Below are 22458 nucleotides of genomic sequence, written 5' to 3' on the forward strand. Positions count from 1 at the left end.
CAATGATGCTAATGAAGGCTCTGTTCCTTTCTGGTCGAACAGAGTCAGGGCGCTGATGTTGTTGCATGTCGGCTCACTGGAAACACTCTGCTACACCAGTGGGTCTCAAAGTGTGGTCCAGGGACCCTCACGGTTCCTTGAGGGGGGTTTCAAATGGCCCCTTACGGGTGTGTAACTCTGAGAGTGTACAAATGGAACCAAACGGACCCTTACGGGTCCGTTTGGTTCCATTTGTACACTCTCAGAGTTATGGGGGTCCACTGTGCTACATTAAATGGAACAGAGCCTTAATTAGTATCATTAGTAAAACCTGTGAAGGAAGTAAGGAAGAGGCCCAATTTATTTCCAATATGGCTGCTGTGCATAGCGCCTATTGCGATTAGTTGTGTATTTGGCATTGAACATTGAAACATACAGTGTGTGACTGATTTGGAATAGAGCCGAGTCATCTAGCATTTTTGCATTTTTGTTTTTTTCATCTCATATGAAAGCAGGGAATCAAATTGACATATTGGTTCTGCAGTTTGACACACCAGTTTTGAGAGTGATACAGAGTGATGTCTTACAGAGAATACAGAGGGCTGAGAAAACAGCCTTGAAAGGGGCCGCTTCTTTGTTCTGTGAGATTTTCACATGTATCCCAGAATTCCTAGCTGCAAGGTGGGGGTCTGAGGGGGACTGCAGGTAAAGACCCCAGAATCTGTCCCTGAGTGTTTGGTTGTTCTCAAATAGGGGGGGTTGGTTTCAGGGGTCACATGAGGGAAGGGGATTGAATAAAAATGACATTTCTGTTTGGCTTTTAGTCTTCGTAAACAAAGATTGCACTGGGCAGATTTCACAAATAACGCACTATATCTATCTATCTATCTATCTATCTATCTATCTTCTATCTATATATACATTTCTAAACCCAAAACCCCCCAAAAAAACCTGCCACTGTGTGGGACTAAACACAAAAACAACATATCAATGTCACTAACAAGACACGCCACAACGTGCAGAATTACTACGCGCAGTCTGTAGGCCACTTCATACTGCTCAGCACACATCTGCCCCCTCGCAGCATAATTAATTGCGGCCAACACAAACTCACAACATTACAGTCGGCCATGTTGTTCCTTAGCGTCATCGCCGACCACCGCCCAACGAGACCCAAGTGAGGTCAGACAACACACTCCATATTTGGGCATAGCTCCATTGGGAACATCTCCTATTATGGCTTTATATAACCGCCCAACGAGACCCAAGTGAGGTCAGACAACACACTCCATATTTGGGCATAGCTCCATTGGGAACATCTCCTATTATGGCTTTATATATTACAGAGACCAACAAACACAAAGCACCGCGCAGCGGCTATGTATATACAAAGAAATGACTGGCATGTTCAATATATCTTATGAGATAGACGATTATTATGATTATGCAAAATAATTGTGGTTATCTCAAATGATTGCGATCAGGGATTATAATAATTGTGATAGGCCAACACGTGCCCGTGCAGTACACACACGCACACACGCGCACGCACACGCACACACACACACACACACACACACACACACACACACTTTTACTTTACATGAGTATTTTCAATACTCAAATATAGTATTTTTACTCCACTACAATTACTTAAGCCCTATTTTATGCTACGCATTTTCAAAAAAATGTTGACAATGTTATGACCTTTAAAAAAAAAAAAAATTAAATGGAAAATCGATTTGTATGTCAATACTTTTGCACTTTTACTCCAAGCCAAATTGTGTCTTAGTAACACAGTATGTCTACATTGTGGTATTGCCACCCCTGCCCTCCAAGCAGTTCATTCAGTATTCTCATTGCTTCCAATACGGCAGGAGAAGAAGCGTGGTCTAATAATCTCCTGTAAGAGGCTGGCACATGTACAAAAGAAAGGCTTTACTATAAAATAATCCTATTGCTTTTTAGAAAAGAGCATTTTACCCCCCCTACAAAGAACTATAATAGAACACTTTCAGTGGTGTAAAGTAACTAAGTACATTTACTTAAGTACTGTACTTCAGTACACTTTTGAGGATTTTTGACTTTACTGGAGCATTTCCCATTTTCAATACTTTTATCCACTGACTACATCTCAGAGGCAAATATGATACTTTTACTCCACTACAATTATTTGAAAACTTTAGTGACTAGTTACTTTTGAGATATATGTTATTATACTATAGAACATACATTAACCACTTTAGTCCTATTTTATACCTAGGCTATTTGAAAATAGCAGATCTACAAGCTCACAACGCGTCGCATCGTGAGCTTGTAGATCGGCTATTTTCAAACATTTCAGTACTCTTACTTTTGGTACTTTCAGTACATTTTGATACCAACACTTTTGTACTTTTACTTAAGTAAATGTTGAACACCAGACTTTTACTTGTAACAGAGTACTTCTACATTGCAGTATTGATACTTTTACTTAAGTAAAATATTTGAGTACTTTTTCCACCACTACAAAATAAACATCCTTTGAAAACACAGATAATATAAATCAATAAATCATCATATTCAGAAAACGGCAAGGGGAGTATAGGATTTTATCCGTTTCAAGGCAAACATAAAGCCGATTTCAGGCAGCCATTATGAAGAAATGTCCCCCTGCACAAAGACTCGGCTACGCATAAATAGCAACATAAATAGTTATACACGCCGCCGACGGTCCCCGCGCGAACGCCTCGCCGCTATCACGGAACCTTGGATAACCCATTAAGACCTGCAGGCTGACTCTAAATAAAACGTCTTTGTTGCTATATCGGCGGTGCTCAAACATTTTCATGTCAAAGACCCCCAAAAATATATGTATTTGGCTGCTGACCCCCCCCCATCTCAAAATACGTTGTTCCAGGGACCCCCAGAAGCAAAGATTTTAGTAAAAAAAAATGCTTTAAAAATATATATATTCAAAGATGTGCACACTGGTGTAGCAGAGTGTTTCCAGTGAGTCAACATGCACAATATCAGCACCCTGACTCTGTTTGACATGAATGGAACAGAGCCTTCATTAGTATCATTGGCAACACCTCTGCAGGAAGGATGTTTGAAAAATAGCAGAACTACAAGCTTGTAGCGCGGCACGAAGTGTCGCACTACAAGCTTGTAGCTCTGCTATTTTTGTAGTTCTGCTATTTTTGTAGTTCTGCTATTTTTGTAGTTCTGATATTTTTGTAGTTCTGATATTTTTCTTGTAGATCTGCTATTTTTCGATTGCAGCCAAAGAATAAAATATGGCTAAAAATCTAAAACAACACGGACGCTTTCCCGGACTGAATGGGATAATGGAGCGTGAGGAATGGCAGCGGAATCTCATTTTCTTGTATCAGCACACCCACAGGGCCGCCGCCCGCCGCGTCTCAATAAACACTCCTGTAGTTTTGACTAAAGAGCCTGGCGACACTAAAAAAAGAAAAAATACGATCACCTCTGAGGGGGCGACAACAAAGTTTAGGATCAGCGGCCTCGCCTTTCATCCTATTAACTGAGGGAGAGGAGCGAGAGAGTTGCTCTCTCCTTTAACCCATTAAGACCTGGAACGCATCTGTGGCATTTTTTGATTTGAGCTAAAAAAAAAAAACAAAACATTGTTTTACACTTACACAAAAATTGTGAAAATGTGTGCAAACTTTAAATATATATATTCTTTCAAAGCGGACATTTTTAACTCAAATCTTTGCTTCTGGGGGTCCCTGGAACAAAATATTTTGACATGGGGGTCCGTGGCCAATTACATATCATTTTGGGCGTCCTTGACATGAAAAAGTTTGAGAAACACTGATATATATAGCAACTTAAGTTAAAAAAAAGTTAAGTTAAGTACTTAAAAAAAAAAAAGTTTAGAAGACATGTGTAGAATCCCCAGAAGCAAAGATTTGAGTAAAAATTGTTTTTTAATATATATATATATATATATATATATATATATATATATATATATATATATATATATATATATATATATATATATATATTCAAAGATTTGCACACATTTTCACGATTAAAAAAAATAAATAGCCCAAAAAAATCTAAAAAATGACACAGATGCGTTCCCGGTCTGAATGGGTTAAGAGCGTAAAAAAAAAATCTCGTCTCAGTGAAGGGAAGGAGAGACGCCACGCCAACGCGTGCGTGCAGCGGTGGATCGGCGGTGCAAACCGGAGGCCAGTGGTACGGTGGACAAAGTACTGGGGTTCTATACCAAAGTATAGATACTCCCGGTTAACTATGGTTAGTAAAAGTTGCTCCGTCAGATTTGTGCTCGAGTTAAATACTTGGAAAAGATATATACTTAAGTATTCAAAAGTACAAATTACAAAGTATATTTTATTTTGAATGTCAATGCAATGCTGTGTTACAGTTTTGACATTTTTTTTCAAAAACATTTTCCAGAAATATTCAAAATCCACAAGCTCACAGTGCGTTGTTGTCATTGGTGGAAAGTAACTAAGTACATTTACTCATGCATTGTACAATTTTGAGGTACTTTTACTTCTACTCCACTACATCTCAGAGGCAAATATTGTACTTTTACTCCACTACAATTATTTGACAACTTTAGTTACTAGATACTTTGTAGATTTTGATTATTATTACAAACATACATTAACCACTTCAGCCCTATATACGTTTAGGCCATTTGAAAATAGCCGATCTACAAGCTCACAATGCGTCGTGTTGCGAAGCATTGTAAACTTGTAGATCTGCTGTTTCAAAAGATTTTTTTTATACATTTGAAAACTTGTGAAATGGCACATTCTGCATAATGAGCACTTTCTACTTCTGGTACTTTAAGTACATTTTGATACCAATACTTTTGTACTTTTACTCAAGTAAATTTTGAATACCAGACTTTCACTTGTAACAGAGTATTTCTGCATTGCGGTATTGATACTTTTACTTAAGTAAAAAAAAAGATTGTCCTCTTTCCACCACTGGTTGTGTGAGCTTGTAGATTTCACAATCCACACTATATTTGAAATAGGACTATAGGTGGTTAATTCATAATGTACCTTTTCCCTTCCTAGAAACGACACGGTACAACGTTTGTCTTTGAAAATGTACTGGAGTGGAGCTCAGTTCGGGGCTCTCCCCAGGCTGGCAGAGGGAGAGTAGCGCCCAGGATTACAGCTTTAGGCATTGGCACTGGGTGAAAAAAACAAGGGTTACAAAATCGTGGGATAAAAAAAAAACGTAGTGGAAGTGAAAGTCATATAGGTATCCAATCCGCAAGGATACAAACACTCAAGTAAAGTAAACGAGAGACTCAAAGTAAATGTACTTCATCATCACGTGTGTCCACCACCGCCAAAGGCTTTTCAGGACGTCTCCCGTTCCTCCTGCTCTCTCCCACACACAGATCAAACCACCCGTCCGTACGGTTCAGCTCCGCCGCGGCTGGCTGGCCGCGAGCGAGTGAGGGCTTCTGTCTCTGCTCGCCCTGTCCTTTCTAATTAGGCCGACACCGCTTGGAGTGGAGCCTCTTCTAACCCACTGAGACCTGGAACGCATCTGTGTCACTTTTTATTGTGTTATTTTACACTTTGGCTATTCAAAAATAGCAGATCTACAAGCTCATAGCGCGGCACCGAGTGCCGCGCTACGAGCTTGTATATCTGCTATTTTTTGAAAAATCGGGAAAATGTGCGCAAATCTTTGAATATATATATTCTTTTTAAAGCGAACATTTTTAACTCAAATCTTTGCTTCTGGGGGGTCCCTGGAACAAAATATTTTGAGATGGGGGTCCCGCGGCCAAATGCATATACATTTTGGGGGTCTTTGACATGAAAAACTTTTGAGAACCACTGACATAGCAACATGTTTTTAAAAAAGAAACTGTTTAGAATTTAGAGGACATTTTGTAGAATCGGAACCTCAGGCCTTCATGGGCTAATTGGACACAAGCTATAACACACACTGGCACATGTACGCACACACACACGCGCACACGCACACGCACACGCACACGCACACGCACACACACACACACACACACACACACACACACACTCTCACACAGAGTCCAAGCTGCCAGTCGTACTCTATGGCCAGGACTCTCATAGTGTAACATACAGTACCACTGCCACCCTTTTGGCGAGGCACAAACGAATACACAGCGGTAGGAAAAAGTACTCACGTTTGTTACTTAAGTAAAAGTATCACAACACTGCAAGGTAGACATGCTCTGCTACAGGTAAAAGTCCGGAATTCTAAATTGACTTGGGTAAAAGTACAAACGTACTGGCATCAAAATATACTTAAAGTACTCCTTGTGCAGAATGTCCCATTTTACACGTTTTCAAACGTATAAAATGTATACAAATCTTTTGAAAATAGCAGATCTACAAGCTCACAATGTGTCGCGACGCATTGTGAGCTTGTAGATCTGCTATTTTCAAATGGCCGAAATGTATACACAGCTGAAGTGGTTAATGTATGTTTTGTAATAATAATCAAAAACAAAAAGTAACTTGAGGTTTCTGCCCGACAACAACAACGGTATATGTCTTGCAGTCTGTGCTATCTGCCTGCCTGTCTGCCTATATGCAGTGGTGGGAAAAGTACTCAAATGTTCCACTTAAGTAAAAGTATCAATACTGCAATGCAGTAAGTAAAAGTCCGGAATTCAAAATTGACTTGAGTAAAAGTACTAAAGTATTGGTATCAAAATGTACTTAAACAGTAAAAACTGTAAAAGTACTAAAATGTACTAAAAATAGCCTAGGTATAAAATAGGGCTAAAGTGGTTAATGTATGTTTTATAATGTAATCATTTATATATGCAAAGTAACTAGTAACTAAAGTTTTCATATAATTGTAGTGGAGTAAAAGTACAATATTTGCCTCTGAGATGTAGTGGAGTAGAAGTAAAAGTATTGGAAATTGGAAATACTCAAGTAAAGTACAAATACCTCAAAATTGTACTTAAGTAAATGTACTTAGTTACTTTCCACCACTGAGCGTGACAGTGCACGGGCCGTGTGTGTGTGTGTCATTTAGTGCGGTGAAAAAGGGCCTCTTGTGTGTGTGTGTGGGGGGGGGGAGGAGGGGTGTGAGAGAGGAGGAGTGAGGGCGGGGCATTTCACACGGTCAAGGCCGCGGCGTCACATGTCGGTTCCCATCAAAGCGCAATTTTCCCCGCGCGCGCCGCAGCGTCTCCGGGAAAGCCTGCCCGTCTCCGCATGGAGAACGAGAAGCGGGACAGCGAGGTCATGTATAGCGTCAGTCACAGAACCACCACAGACCTGTAGTTATCAGAGAAACGCACTCTGTGTTTGCATTTTTTACCATTTTCTTCACGTACCCCCCCGCCGGGAAAAGGCTCTGGAGTCAACCCCCCCCCCCCCCCCCCACCCCACCCTGCGGCCGCCCCCACACGACTCCATGCTATACGAACGAGAAATATCCCACGCACAGATAAAGAGAGGACATGCTAAGTAAACGTATCAATACTGCAATGTAGAAGTACTCTGTTACAAGTAAGTGTCCGGAATTACACATTGACTTGAGTAAAAGTACAAAAGTATTGGTATCAGAATGTACTTAAAGCACCAAAAGTAAAAGTAATAAATGTTTGAAAATAGCAGATCTACAAGCTCACAACGCGTCGCGATGCGACGCGTTGTGAGCTTGTAGATCGGCTATTTTCAAATAGCCTAGGTTTAAAATAGGCCTAAAGTGGTTAATGTGTGTTTCATAATATCATACTTTATATCTGAAAAGTAACTAGTAACTGAAGTTTTCAAACAATTGTAGTGGAGTAAAAGTACAATATTTGCCTCCGAGACGTAGTGGAGTAGAAGTGAAAGTACAGAAAATGGGAAATACTCCAGTAAAGTAAAAAAATCCTCAAAAGTGTACTTAAGTACTAACAGTACTTGAGTAAATGTACTTGGTTACTTTACACCACTGGAAAGCACTCTCATGTGACAAATCAATAGATAGAGCAGAAGCTGTTTGGGTTAGAACTCTTGCCGTGTGATCTGTATGGTGCTTAACCGCTAACTACAGTGACTGACCGCACGAACCCTCGCATGTGTTTTGTTTCGATGTTCCTCCTCCCCCACACACATTTCTGTGTTGTCACTGTCACCGCTGTTGTATCCTACCGACTCACCTGCCAGTGAGGAGCCCCCACCGGGAGGACGTAGAGGTTTCGTCCTACTCCTCCCTAACAAGTGCCGCCCCAGCCCGTAGGAATACGTGCAGTGACAATTATCACCCTCCTCCCTGCCCGGCTTCCCTCCCCCGAAGACGGGGGCCAATAGGCTCTATGCACAGCATCCATATTATCACTTCCTTCACAGGTGTTACCAATGATACTAATGAAGGCTCTGTTCCATTTAGTGCAGCACAACTAGCCTGGTTCCAGACCATAGACCCCGTCCACTCTCTGAGTGCACCGCTCCTCTTGGTCTGGTGTCATAATGTGAGCCTATGGCTTTTCACGGTCGAAGAAAAACCTGTCAAGTCGGAGGTGGGGGTGGGTCTAACGACAAGCCAATCGGCGAATATCTGCTAAAACAAGCTGTGCGATGACGTCAGATGTAGGCGGATCCGTGGAGCTCTTGTGATTGGTTTAGGGATATTTGAATCCCCTCCCCCTGGTAATCGCGGACACTGCAGCCAATGTCAGACTGAAGCTCGACGCAGCTTCAGGCTGATAATCAGGCTAGCAGCACACAGTAGTTCTCAGACGTTTTAATTTCCACGACCCCCATAACTCTGAGAGTGTACAAATGGAACCAAATGGACCCGTACGGGTCCATTTGGTTCCATTTGTACACTCTCAGAGTTTCACACCCGTAAGGGGGACATTTGGAACCCCCTGAAGGAACCATGAGGGTCCCTGGACCACAATTTTAGACCCACAGGTGTAGCAGAGTGTTTCCAGTGAACCAACGTGCACAATATCAGCACCCTGACTCTGTCTGACCAGAATGGAACAGAGCCTTCATTAGTATCATTGGCAACACCTGTGAATGTCTTCACAATATGGCTGCTGTGCATAGAGCCTATTGCGTTCGTGTGTTAGACGCCCGACAAAGCCGGATGCACCGCGGTGGATTTGAAACCCACGGCCTCTGCAACGGTGGGCTAGGCCTAGTATTCATATAGCGTCTAACAGATGGTGAAAATAACCGATCTCAACTTTTGGCGTTTCTAACTTGCTGAACATCACCGCCGCAGAGACATGAATGCGTGAACGATTGGGTCAGAAACTCAAGGGTTGCGCTTGTGATTTATATTGTTTTACTTATCTGGCAAATCTGGCAGCAACGTATCAGTGGACTGTATTAAAGAAAGGCTGTCTGATAAGGTAACCTCTATAATAATCACTCTCCGACTGATTACAAACACAACCAGATGGCAATTAATTAATAGTGGGAGATAGTGCACACACACACATTGCCCACGGTTGCATCTGTCAACAGAAACGCTTAAATCTCTGAGAAAAAAATGATGTGTTGTCAAAACAACGTTGAAGGAGGTTGATGAAAACAATCATTTCAGAGATCCAGGTGGCAAAAAATCACCATGCCAGCTGGTTCGCGAAGTGGGGTCCTGTTGGGGGGGGGGGATGGGTTCCAGGGGTCCCCAAAATGAGTTAACCCATTAAGACCTGGAACTGTGTCATTTTTAGATTTGAGCTAAAAAGCATTATTTTACATTTTGGCTATTCAAAAATAGCAGATATACAAGCTCATAGCGCGGCACCGAGTGCCGCGCTACGAACTTGTAGATCTGCTATTTTTGAAAATTTGTGAAAATGTGTGCAAATCTTTGAATATATATATTTTTAAAGCGAACATAACTCAAATCGTTGCTTCTGGGGGTCCCTGGAACAACATATTTTGATGAGGGTCCGCGGCCAAATACATATCATTTTGGGGGTCCTTGACATGAAAAAGATTGAGCACCACTGATATAGAAACATACGTTTTTCAGAAAACTGTTGAGATGTAGGAGACATGTAGAATCGGCTTCAGGTCTCAATGGGTTAAAGACAGGTGCTGCCTGGCACAAAGCATTTTCAGATGGGGGTCCGCGGCCCAAATACATCTCCATCTGGGGGTTCGTATTGACATGAAAAACGCTTGAGAACCACTGCTGTAGAGTGTGTGTGGTGGTCTGATGCACATGCACTCAAGGCGGAGCTGCGTCGAGTATGAAACAACGCATCGGGTGAAATAAAACCGGTTCGTCCTCACAGAGCTTTCAGCTCGGTTTGCAGGCTAAGCCGAAGGAACCTTTGACTTCAGTTTGAAGCTATAGTAGTGTGTGATCTGTTGCAGAGTGGTGGTGCACGGTGGTCTTACTGGTGCAGGCGGAGTCCGGCGGGTCGCTGTCGGCGCGATAGAAAGCGGGCTGGCAGGGGCAGATGTTGGCTCCCCGGGCACTGGAGCGGCTGTTGAGGGGGCAGGTCGAGCACGATCCCTCGCCGTACTTGGATTTAAAGGTTCCAGAGCCGCAAGCTGTAGATGTGAGAGAGAGAGAGAGAGAGACACACACACACAGAGAGACACAGAGAGAGAGGGAGAGAGAGGGAGAGAGAGGGAGAGAGAATAACAAGAATTAATTGGATAACATATCCAATGTAAGAGTGTGTGTGTGAAATATGTCAACCAATAACACACGCCAAATATCAACGTTTTAGAAACCGCAACCACCAGTCTTTACAAGCACCTTCACAGAAAAAACAAGGGCAATGTCGCTTACAATGAGCAGACATGGCAACAAATCATGACGCGTTGAAGAGACTTTTTTTAACCAAACACGCCCCCTTTCCACAGCCACGCCCCCCACCATATATATATATATATATATGTATATGTGAACAGAAATGCAAGCCCACAATTCAGTCTAAACACATCCCACAAAAGGACAGGGTGTTTCTTAGAGAGTGTTGCACTCATACTCTCAAAAAGCAAAACAAAAGGGAAAATGAAACCGTGTAGAACTTGTACAACAGCAAGCCCCCCCCCCCCCCCCCCCCCATCACTCCTAGAGCACAACAGCTCAAACAATCTGACTGCATCTGAACAACATTGAAAACAAAATGTCGAATGTTAGAAACAGCAAATAGGTAAAGCCCAGCGTCCTCGTCTCCTCGTTTGAAAATAGCAGATCTACAAGCTCGCAACGCGTCGCGATGCGACGCGTTGCGAGCTTGTAGATCGGCTATTTTCAAATAGCCTAGGTAAAAATTAGGGCTATAGTGGTTAATGTATGTTTTATAACATAATAATGTATATCTGCAAAGTAACTAGAAACTAAAGTCTTCAAATAATTGTAGTGGAGCAAAAGTACAATAATTTGCCTCTGAGATGCAGTGGAGTAGAACTAAAAGTACTGGAAATTGGAAATACTCCACTAAAGTAAAAAAAAAACACACCTCAAAATTGTACTTAAGTACAGTACTTGAGTAAATGTACGTAGTTACTTTACACCACTGCCTGCATGACACACCACAACTGAAGCAGTGCCCCCAAGTAGACTCAGATGCTAAGTTCTATCCCTGAGGACCTGTCTACAAACGCATGGCTGGTGACATCCTGGGAGCTAGAGTGGGAGTTGGCCGGGCCCATATGTATCCACCATTATATATACCAGACCCGAGAGATGGCTTTTTTTGCAGTGGTGGAAAGTAACTAAGTACATTTACTCAAGCACTGTACTTAAGTAAAAATTTGAGGTACTTTTACTTAGTATTTCCAATTGTCTATACTTTTACTTCCACTCCATTACGTCTCAGAGGCAAATATTATACTTTTACTCCACTACAATTATTTGAAAACTTTAGTTTGTAGTTACTTTGCAGATATAAATTATTACATTATAAAACATACATTAACCACTTCAGCCCTATTCTACACCTAGGCTATTTGAAAATAGCAGATCTACAAGCTCACAACGCATCGCTATGCGACGCGTTGTGAGCTTGTAGATCTGCTATTTTCAAACATTTTAGTACTTTTACTTTTGGTACTTTAAGCACATTTTGATACCAATACTTTTGTACTTTTACTCAAGTCAATTTTGAATTCCGGACTATTCATTGTAAACAGAGTACTTCTACATTGCAGTATTGACACTTTTACTCAAGTAAAACATTTGAGTACTTTTCCCACCACTGCTTTTTTGTATGCCGTTGTTCATTATTGATGGTGTTTTTGTGACGTTATCCTTCCCATGGCTCCTTCTTTGTTTGTTTGTGTGTTTGTTAGTTTTTTGCTACTCTTGCTGTATATCTTACACTACTTCTCTTACTGTATCTGTACCTGTTGTGCAGCACAGCCCCAACAATAGGCTCTATGCGCAGCAGCCATTATTATCACTTCCTTCACAGGTGCTACCAATGATACTAATGAAGGCCCTGTTCCATTTAGTGTAGCACAGTGGTTCTGAGATTTTTCAGATTTCCAAGACCCCCATAACTCTGAGAGTGTACAAATGGAACAAAATGGACCCGTAAGGGCCCATTTGGAAACCCCTTAAGGAACCATGAGGGTCCCTAGACCCAAATTTTAGACCCACTGGTGTAGCAGAGTGTTTCCAGTGAGCCAACATGCACAATATCAGCACCCTGACTCTGTAACAGAGCCTTCATTAGTATCATTGGTAACACCTGTGAATGTCTTCACAATATGGCTGCGCTGTACATAGAGCCTAGAAGAAATAGAAATAGCTTGACAGATGGGAGCGTTCAGATATTAACTAATTATCTAATGATTACTTCAGTTCATTAATCCAGTGGTTCTCAAAGTGGGGTCTGGGGACCCTCAGGTTTCCTTGAGGGGGGGTTCCATGGGGGTCCCCAGTAGGGATGTCCGATATTATCGGCCTCCCGATATTAGCATAACAATTGATATCGGGAAAATATCGGTATCGTTTTTTGGATTTTTTTTTTTTTTGCTTTATAAATAAGTTACAGGAGTTCTTACTGTATATGGTGTGTGTGATATGAAATTTGAGCTTACCCTAATCACAATAATCCCCGCATATATCGGTATCGGTTGATATCGGTATCGGTAATTAAGAGTTGGACAATATCGGTATATCGGTTATCGGTAAAAAAGCCAATATCGGACAACCCTAGTCCCCAGCTAAATGACTGATAGGTAGGATTACCAAATGGACCCTTACATGGCCTCTGTTTGACCAGAATGGAACAGAGCCTTCATTAGTATCATTGGTAACACCTGTGAATGTCTTCACAATATGGCTGCGCTGTGCATTGAGCCTATTGACCCCTGCTGAACGCCTACGTATCGGGGCCGGCTGCTTCAAATCGCCTGTGAAGAACACCACGTAATCGTCACCGCCCCCCCCCCCCCCCCCCCTGTACAGACCACCTCCAGACGGCCGGCCTCCTCCAAGTGGGACCCGAGACACGGGCGTGGCTGCACGACACCGAGTTGGGACATCTGATGACGATGCACAAAAGAAAAAGATCTAGTCTAGCATAAGATAAAGGCATATTATGTGCTCTGGGGTTTCATCCTCTCTAAGAGGCGACATCAATCTTTCCAAAGGAGCGCAAAGGATGACAGGAAAAGTTCCCAAGTGAAGTGGAGGAAAGGGACGAGGAGGATGAAGACAGACTGCTGACAGTAGATTGCAGTCGTCAGACAAACGGGCGTAGAGAAGGCTTCGTAGGAAGGAGAAAAAAAGGGATACACCCCCCAAACCCATCAATCAGCGTCTGTTTTTAGGGCTGGGCGCTCTTGGCCACATCGCTGCATACAAACAAGGCCCGCCATCGCCTCGATAATAAACCAATAAATCAGTTCAAAAACGCGAGACGTCAAACTTGGCGCGAATTAGCAGGGAAGATCTGGAAGGAAATATGGCCAACGGCGAGTAATATGCATCCAAGTGGTTAATAAATCAATCAACGCAAATGGTATCGAGCAAAAGGTTGGCTGATACGTTGGGTTTTAGGAATAAACCCGGCAATAAGCCTTGACCAAAGGGGGATTCAGATAAAGGGGATTAGCAGTAGAGGGTCTGGTGCGTATGAGCCTCCCCGAGCCACAGATTTCCACTGTTTTCCCACATTCCTGACTTGTGGCGTAAAAAAAAACGAGGCTCTGGCAAACATCTGTTGTATCAGCACGAGGGCTCATAAAAACCCGGGCCGCCGGGATACAGCGTGATTAACTAGTTAGCCAAAGAGCTCTTTCAGTTTGAACTTAAGTCCCATCCTAATTCCCTGGAATGCCACTTTTAGGGAAATTAGTGGAGCTAATGGCCCGCATTGTATAGCTCTGGAAAATCCAACGCAATAAATAAACAGCCGAGTGTTAGATAAGATGAAAACTGTGTTTTTATTATCTTAATTCACCAGGACCTCCAGTCCCTTAACACGCTCCTCTGATCTGATTTATGCTCGTCTATTACGCTACGGCGTCTTATTTTTGTTTGTTTGTTTTCCTGGCCCCGTCGCAAAGGGTGCTGAATCACCCCTCTCTCTCCCACTTGTTTTAATCCATTAACCCCATTGGAGGGCATGATGATTTGTCTTTGTTTGATACATCAAAGATAGCCCTCCCCTGTATTACTCACACCCGTTCCCCTTATCTCTCTCTCCTTCCCTCTCCTCCCATCTCTTCTCCTATCCTCTACCCGTCCCTCCCCTCTCGGTACGGCGGGGGGGGGGGGGGGGGGGGGGGTAGGGGGGGGGCGGGCGCGGGGGCCGAGCTAAGGAATGAAACGTCCCGGTGATTAATGTTAGCATGGCACTGTTGGCTCGCGTCGGTCTGAGCGGTGTTAATGAGCGCGCGCCTGCCTGTAGATTAACTAACGGGAAGCCCGCGGAGGAAATTACACTTCCTCATCGCCGAGTGCCCGACTAAAGCCCTCCCCGAGAGAGTCTTTCATCAGGCGTTTGCGGGGGGGGGGGGGGGGGGGGGGGCAAGCTTTTAACCTTGAGCCGCCAAATGGCAACGAACGAGCTACTCCGCCGCGTGTTCGACACAAATTTCTCACGCCCAGGTGAGAGAACGCTTCCCCCCGCGCCGCCTGCTTTCGTGTAGTAGCTCAGTGTAAGTGCCAAGCCCCCCCCCCGCCCCGCACCCCCACCCACCCACACTCAATTCTTTCTTTCTCCGCTCCCTCCCTGAGGCTGTTGTTTTTTTTTGTCCCCGCGCTTTGGCAATTCACACCCCTTTTACCAACCATACTATCTCTACCTTTCCCCTCGCTTTCTCTCTCTCTCTCCTTCCAGTATCTCCCTCTTGCCATGGCCTCCCTCCCACACACTATCTCCTGTTTCCTCCTTTGCACGTAGTATCTACACCGTTAGCTCCCCTGTTCCTGTAGCTGTGCTATCTCTCCTCTCCCTCCTCCTCCTGTCCTGGCCAGCAGCTCGCAAGTATTTGTATGCCGCTGCTCTCCTCAAACACCTTATTAATTCATACTCTCCTCCACCCTCCTTCACCCCCCCCCCCCCATTCAGGAGGCAACACAATAAATGCGGAGAAGATGGGGGGGGGGGGGGGGGGGGGGCAGACTGGAGGGGTGGGGGGCGTTGGGCGGGGGGGGGGGCGTCTTGTGCTGAGCATATAAAGGAGCCTCGGTTAAACACAAGTCAAAACGCCTCTTAAATACACTTTACCCTGGCACCGAGTGTCGTCTGCAGATGGCTCAAAAAAAGCCCTGCTATGCAGGTACACGGGAGCCCACGGGAACCATCCGTCCCCCCCACCCCCCACCCCGTCCTCTTTCTCTCTCTCGTAGGCTCTTTTCCACTATACAGACTATACAGTGAACCGCGATGTAGCCGTTCAAACGTATTTCACCACGGGTTCTGGGTTTTTGTTTCCATAATACGCTGTACGGCTCCGTTTCAGATACGGTTCTCAGAACCTGCATTTATTGGGCAGTGCTAACCCTGATCTCTGGGAACCCAGAAATGAAAAGAAATATATAGGAAAATTGCAAAAAAAATAGCCGATCTACACGCTCACAACGTGACGCGTTGTGAGCTTGTAGATGAGCTATTTTAACTTTTTCTTTTTAATGAGTTTCTTTAACCCATTTAGACCTGGGACGCATCTGTGTCACTTTAGGTTTCATTGGCTATTCAAAAATAGCAGATATACAAGCTCATAGCGCGGCACCGAGTGCCGCGCTATGAACTTGTAGATCTGCTATTTTTGAAAAATCGTGAAAATATTTTTAAAATATTTTTTTCCGAAAAACTGTTAGGATTTAGAAAATGTTTAGAAGCGGCCTGAGGTCTTAATGGGTTAATGACATACCTCCCTCTTCAGGGGTGGTTCTGGTTTACGAAAACACCTCTTATCTTCATATTCTACGTTTTTGTGTTTTTTTCGTAAATGAACGCCCTCCTCGGTCGCACAAAAGCATCGAAAGTAGCAGATCCACAAGCTCGAAAGTAGCAGATCCACAAGCTCGAAAGTAGCAGATCCACAAGCTCGAAACGCGACGCGAAGCGGCGCGTTTCGAGCTTGTAGATCTGCTACTTTTGAATCTGAAATCTTGAAAAGTTTTGGAACGTATGAGGTTTCCACCCCCGACAGAGACGTTATAACGGAAACGTAAGCCAAGAAAAAAACATCGCAGAACTTACCCTGACACTGGGTGTCGTCGGCGGACGGCTCGAACCCCGCCACGCAGGTGCAGGAGCCCACGGGGACCATCCACTCGCCGTCGCCGTTGCAGTAGAGCTTGAGCGGCACGGACACCTCCATGGCGTTGGACACGCAGGCGCCCGGGGCGATGACCAGGGAGGTGGCCTCGGCGCCCGTCGCCGTCTCGGGGAACACGGCGAAGTTGGCGATGGTGGTGGAGCACTTCTTGAAGAACACCCGCACGGAGATGAGCGACATGCAGGCGCCGAGGTCCTGGAAGGCCAGGTAGAAGCCGGCGCGGGAGAGCGGGCCGAAGCTGCGCACCTTGGTGTTGATCCGGCCCGCCTCCAGCAGGGAGAAGCTCTCGTCCGGGGCGATGGTGTCCACCTTAACGTACGGGTTCTCCCGCCAGAGCGGGCTGGCCTCGGTGGCCGTGTCGCCGTCGGACTCGTAGTAGAAGAGGTTGAAGGTCTCCTTGCACGAGCCGGGGATGTTGGGGATGCTGGCGCAGTCGCGCACGGAGAACTTGAGCTCCACGTAGACGCGGAGGACGCCCTTCCGGGGGACGAAGTCCGTCCGGAGCCAGTTGTTCTGGTTGGGCTGCCGGACGTTGCACACCTGGTAGGTCCGGATGGGGCTCATGGAGTCGTCGTAGCCGCTCACTTCTTCCCACTGGGAAGGAAAAGCGGACAGAGGAGCGTTAATGGCTATAGCGTTATAGCCAACTGAGGAATCGTCCCTTTTTGGAAACTAAAAGACGCGTGCCCTCATGAAGGAACCACAACGGAAACAAGCCCCTGGGGGCTTTTTGTGTTATCCTTTTTAGCATGACCTTTGACTGTACCACCTGTACTGCTAATAAGCATGTTAATAAAGTATTCAATCAATCAATCAATCAATCAATCAATTGAACCGATAAGGGACACACGTTGTTCCTTATTTTGGGAATCAATCAATGACACACATCTTACAAGTTCAAACATATACTATAATACACCACTTAAACCCTCAGTAAACTGAACCTGAGTTGTCTCTGTACTAGGATTGTTTTTTTTTCTGGGGACACCCGGGCCACGTGTCCCTTATTTGAATTTCAGGTATTGGCAACCCAATTATGAACAGCTGATGATGAGAGAGATTGCAAAATGTCATACAATACACAAGGGAAGTCTGCATAGTATAATCCTCAGCGTTAATTTAACTCAGAGTGTTTTTCGTGCTATGAAATGTATTAATTAATTTAAAACCTTTATTTTTTTTTACTAATTAAAGTCTGTGTCATTTGTATTCCTAGCTAAGCTCAATAAACAACTCACCCCGTAGGAATCCTAATATTGAACGCAGAGTGGCCTAACCGATAGTGACAGTCAATCAAACATAGTGTTCAGATGACTGGAACACAAGGCAAAATTCACAGTGGGTATGTGCCACACATAACCCCTGTGTGTGGGTATAATTTGCTGTTAAATTGCCTGTAATTGCATGAATCAACAAGAAAATTCCAATGATTGCACACTATTAATAGAATGTATTTCGCATTAAGGCAGATTTCACGCGTTATGCCCATTTGTTTAATGGAGTCCGTTCAGTTTGACCAAGGTTTGAATAACCTCTAGACTTATCATTAATTACTGGGATGCTACCAGACTACACCCACTGCAGCTGGTAAGCTAAACACCTTACAGCAGTGACTCCCAACATGTGGGTCTGGGCCCCACTGGTGGGCCGTGAGGAAGTTGCAAGTGGGCCCCCAAATAAAACACTAATAAAACTAATATTAAAAAAAAGTCATTGTCTTTTTTCTTGACAAATTAGTTTTCATTGGGATACCAATAAATAAAAGTTAAGTATACTACGTTCGTTCCATTGATCCAAGCCGGAACACAATCAATTGATTCATCGTTAAAATAAACATGCTTTGAAAATGCATGCGGCCCACCCATCGGACCACTTAATACGGCTGCAGTGTTAAAGGTAGGGTGAGTGATTTTTTTTTGTGTTAAAAAATACACGTTAAATAGAGTGTCCCTGTCTCTCCAGCTCTTTAGTAAACAGAAAATGCATTTATAGGTCGGAATACCAATTTTATCCAATCAGGAGAGAGAACTCAGACGGGATACAGGATGAACAAGTGAAATTGGAAGTGATGACACCAAGAAATGAGCAGACAAACTTGGAACTGGAACACAATCAAAAATTGAAGCTGATAAATGGGTACTCTCTCCTAATTGGCTGAAATTGGCAACCCACCTGAAAATGTATTTTATGTTTATTAAAGAGCTGGAGAGACGGGGAGACCTCTGTCACTGAACAAACACTCTAGAACAATGATTACTATCAGAATATAGTGCTTTAACCTTTTTGTTCTTTTCTTTTTTTCCTTTAAATTTAGAGTAGCCAATCATTTTTTACCCTCTTTTTCTCCACAATTTAGTCGTTATGCCAATGAATTCCTCCCTCACACACATTTCTGCTGTTGTATCCTATTGGTCCACTTGCCAGTGAGGAGCCCCCACCGGGAGGACATAGGGCCTTCGGCATACTCCTCCCGCCCAACACTCCCCGCTGACAGGTGCCGTCCCATAGGAGTACGCGCAACAATGACCAATATCACCCTCCCTCCCCGCCCGGCTTCCCTAGTTCCCTCCCCCAAACACGGGCCAATTGTGTTGGTATAGATGCTCGACAAAGCCCGATGCACCACGGTGGATTCGAACCATAGAACGTAAAAAATGAACGAACAAAGTGACGCCATTGGTTTCTCCAGACCGTAAATGAAGGATTTTTTTTTATCATCAATGTTTTAATTATTGGGAGCATAACTTACTAAAGGCATATCGTGATTATTAAAAAAAAAAAAATACTTGAAACTAGCGAAACATAAAGTGTTTATGAAAAGGTTTGTTTACTAAGGTAATAAAATTAAGTGTAAACTTCGCCCAAAACCTCATTCAGTCGTATTGAGATTATAATGTATTGCTAGCGGTATAGAGTATCTGCTGGGCCATTAATAGGAACAGAAGGCTGAGTGAGAACCCGGCAGTGAGCTTCAATAGGCTCTATGCACAGCAGCCATAGTGAAGAAATTCACAGGTGTTGCCAATGATACTAATGAAGGCTCTGTTCCATTCTGGTCATGAGTCAGGGTGCTGATATTGTGCATATTGGCTCACTGGAAACACTCTGCTACACCAGTGGGTCTAAAATTGGGGTCCAGGGACCCTCATGGTTCCTTGAGGGGGTTCCAAATGGCCCCTTACGGGTGTGTAACTCTGAGAGTGTACAAATGGAACCAAATGGACCCGTAATTGGTTCCATTTGTACATCTCTCAGTTATGGGGGTCGTGGAAATTAAAAAGTCTGAGAGCTACTGTGCTACACTAAATGGAACAGAACCTTCATCAGTATCATTGGTAACACCTGTGAATTTCTTCACAATATGGCTGCTGTGCATAGAGCCTATTCCACCGAGTTTGCCCCTTCATTCGAACCCAGGCACTTCACCACTCACTGCATCACCCGCGCGCCCCGCCCGCAAACGCTATTGAGAGTGTCATGTGGGGCCCTGACCCCCGTAAAAAGGTTGGAAACCACTGTTCTAGAGCATCATTAATTACTTGGATGGTAGCAGAGCACACACCCACTGCAGCTGGTAAACATCGTACGGTAATAGCAGCACAGGGAGGAGAAAGCACAGCACATGTAAGATTGTAGCCCATTAAGACGTTGCAATCGATACAGCACAGTGGTTCCGTCCCAACCTTTTCTGGATCTGGGCCCACTTGGAGGATCACGGCCCGCCCATCTGACCACTTAACGCGGCAGCCAGTCGTCAAGAGTGGTGGGCCGCGTGTATTTTAGAGGGGTGGGTGGGCCGCGGTGCAATTTCAGAGCATTTCCGTGCCTTTCGATTGTGTTCCGGGCTTGGATCAATGGAATTAACGTATTATACTATATAATAGTATACTATATGGTATCATATAAGTTCCTATTTACCGGTATCTCAATGAAAAACATTTTGACGTTATTTCTTTGAACCCTTTAAGACCTGGGACGCGTCTGTGTCATTTTTTGATTTGAGCTAAAAAAGCATTATTTTTGGCTATTCAAAAATAGCAGATCTACAAGCTCGTAGCGCGGCACCGAGTGCCGCGCTTGTAGATCTGCTATTTTTGAAACATCGAGAAAATGTGTGCAAATTAATATATTTATATTCTTTTAAAGTGAACCTTTTAACTCAAATCTTTGCTTCTGGGGGGTCCCTGGAACAAAATATTTTGAGATGGGGGTCCGCGGCCAAATGCATATCATTTTGGGGGTCCTTGACATGAAACAGTTTGAGCACCACTGATATAGAAACGTACGTTTTTCAGAAAACCGTTGCGATTTGGAGGCATTGCCTAAGAATCGCCCTCAGGTCTTAATGGGTTATTAAAATTATGATTGTTATATTATGATCAAAATCGTAGCGTTTTGTCAATTATTTGGGGGCCCACTTGCGATATCCTCACGGCCCGTCAGTGGGCCCCGGCCCCACAGGTTGGGAAACGCTGCCTCACAGTAATAGCGGCATATAGGGAGGTGAGCAGAATATATGACATTTTTAGCCGTTAAGAGTTGCAAATCGATATGGCATCCACAGGAACGCGTGCGTTTCTAAATAACGCATGAATGTGCAAGTAGTGCTGAGAGGTTACGAGGGGGTATACATTTTAAATGGCATGCATTCCTCCTAAAACGACATGCTTATTCTATCATGCAAACAGCTGAGTTATTTATTAAAAAGGCAATCTAAATGCAATGTCATCAGTGTGATTGCACAATGGTGGGCACTCCAAAGCACTTCAACTTAAGTGCTTTGGTTTTTTTTTTTTTTTTTTTCAGTGCCTACTCTTCTGGCCCGATGAATACTGTTATTTGCATGCAATCTGGGTAAGAAATACCTATTTACGCTGAGGGGCTCGTCTTTGAAAATCTTCACAGAAAACTGTTTGGCTTTGAAAATAGTCATCTAAGGACAATCCTAGACGCGCCTCTCTGCATATCGCTCCACACAGTAAATCAGGCAATATTTCAATTCAAAGTATCGGCACTCGCGCGTGTGTGTGTGTGTGTGTGTGTGTGTGTGTGTGTGTGTGTGTGTGTGTGTGTGTGTGTGTGTGTGTGTGTGTGTGTGTGTGTGTGTGTGTGTGTGTGTGTGTGTGTGTGTGTGTGTGTGTGTGTGTGTGTGTGTGTGTCTGCGTGTGTGTGTGCGTAGATTGTCTAAAAGAAAACCAACCCGACATTTTTGCAGTCAAAGCCATGGGTCTATATAAAATACTGGGGTTGGCGTCGATAATATAAATGACTGTGTCGGTCGATAAATTCTGTCCATGAGGAAATAACCTTCGCGAGGAAGTCAATCCTTTTTGGCTTTAACCAAATTTCCCTTCAGACCCGGCAAACTCTTCATTACCATAACAAATGAGCTCTCTCCCCCCAAAAAATTGATTACTTCAGTGGTGGAGGAAAAATAATGCATAACTCTCCCGTCCACACACACACACACACACACACACACACACACACACACACACACACACACACATCCAGCAGGCCTGTGCAACGCAATTTATTCCTTCAAGCGGCGCGTCCGAGAGCAAGCCGTTATGTGCCATAAATCAACCGGCAACACGTTGAAGCAGCTAGTGTCTCAGGGATATGATAATTGCCCCCCCCCCCCCCCCCCCCCCCCCACCCAAAAAAACATATCGTGTCTGTCAGGTGGAAACCTCACATGTCCAAAACTGTTACTTTTCGGGATTCAAATTCAGAAATAGCAAAAGTAGCAGAT

At 44.1% G+C, this 22458-nt stretch overlaps 1 protein-coding gene across 1 annotated transcript in view; it reads right to left on the bottom strand.

The window, feature by feature from the left end:
- Positions 1–17292, bottom strand: part of LOC311045954 (ephrin type-B receptor 3-like) — a gene marked incomplete at its 3' end in the record, with an annotated part of 43117 nt that extends 25825 nt beyond the window's left edge. The window contains exons 1-2 of the mRNA XM_084058026.1: positions 16625–17292; positions 10347–10502 (exon numbers count right to left, since the gene is read on the bottom strand). Of these exons, the coding sequence (XP_083914152.1) occupies positions 10347–10502; positions 16625–17267 (799 nt within the window). The 5' untranslated portion in view covers positions 17268–17292. The remainder of the gene's footprint in view (positions 1–10346; positions 10503–16624) is intronic.
- Positions 17293–22458: the final 5166 nt, after the last annotated feature.

Source organism: Gymnoscopelus microlampas (assembly GCF_963454915.1).
Source record: "Gymnoscopelus microlampas genome assembly, chromosome: 5".
Taxonomy (NCBI): domain Eukaryota; kingdom Metazoa; phylum Chordata; class Actinopteri; order Myctophiformes; family Myctophidae; genus Gymnoscopelus; species Gymnoscopelus microlampas.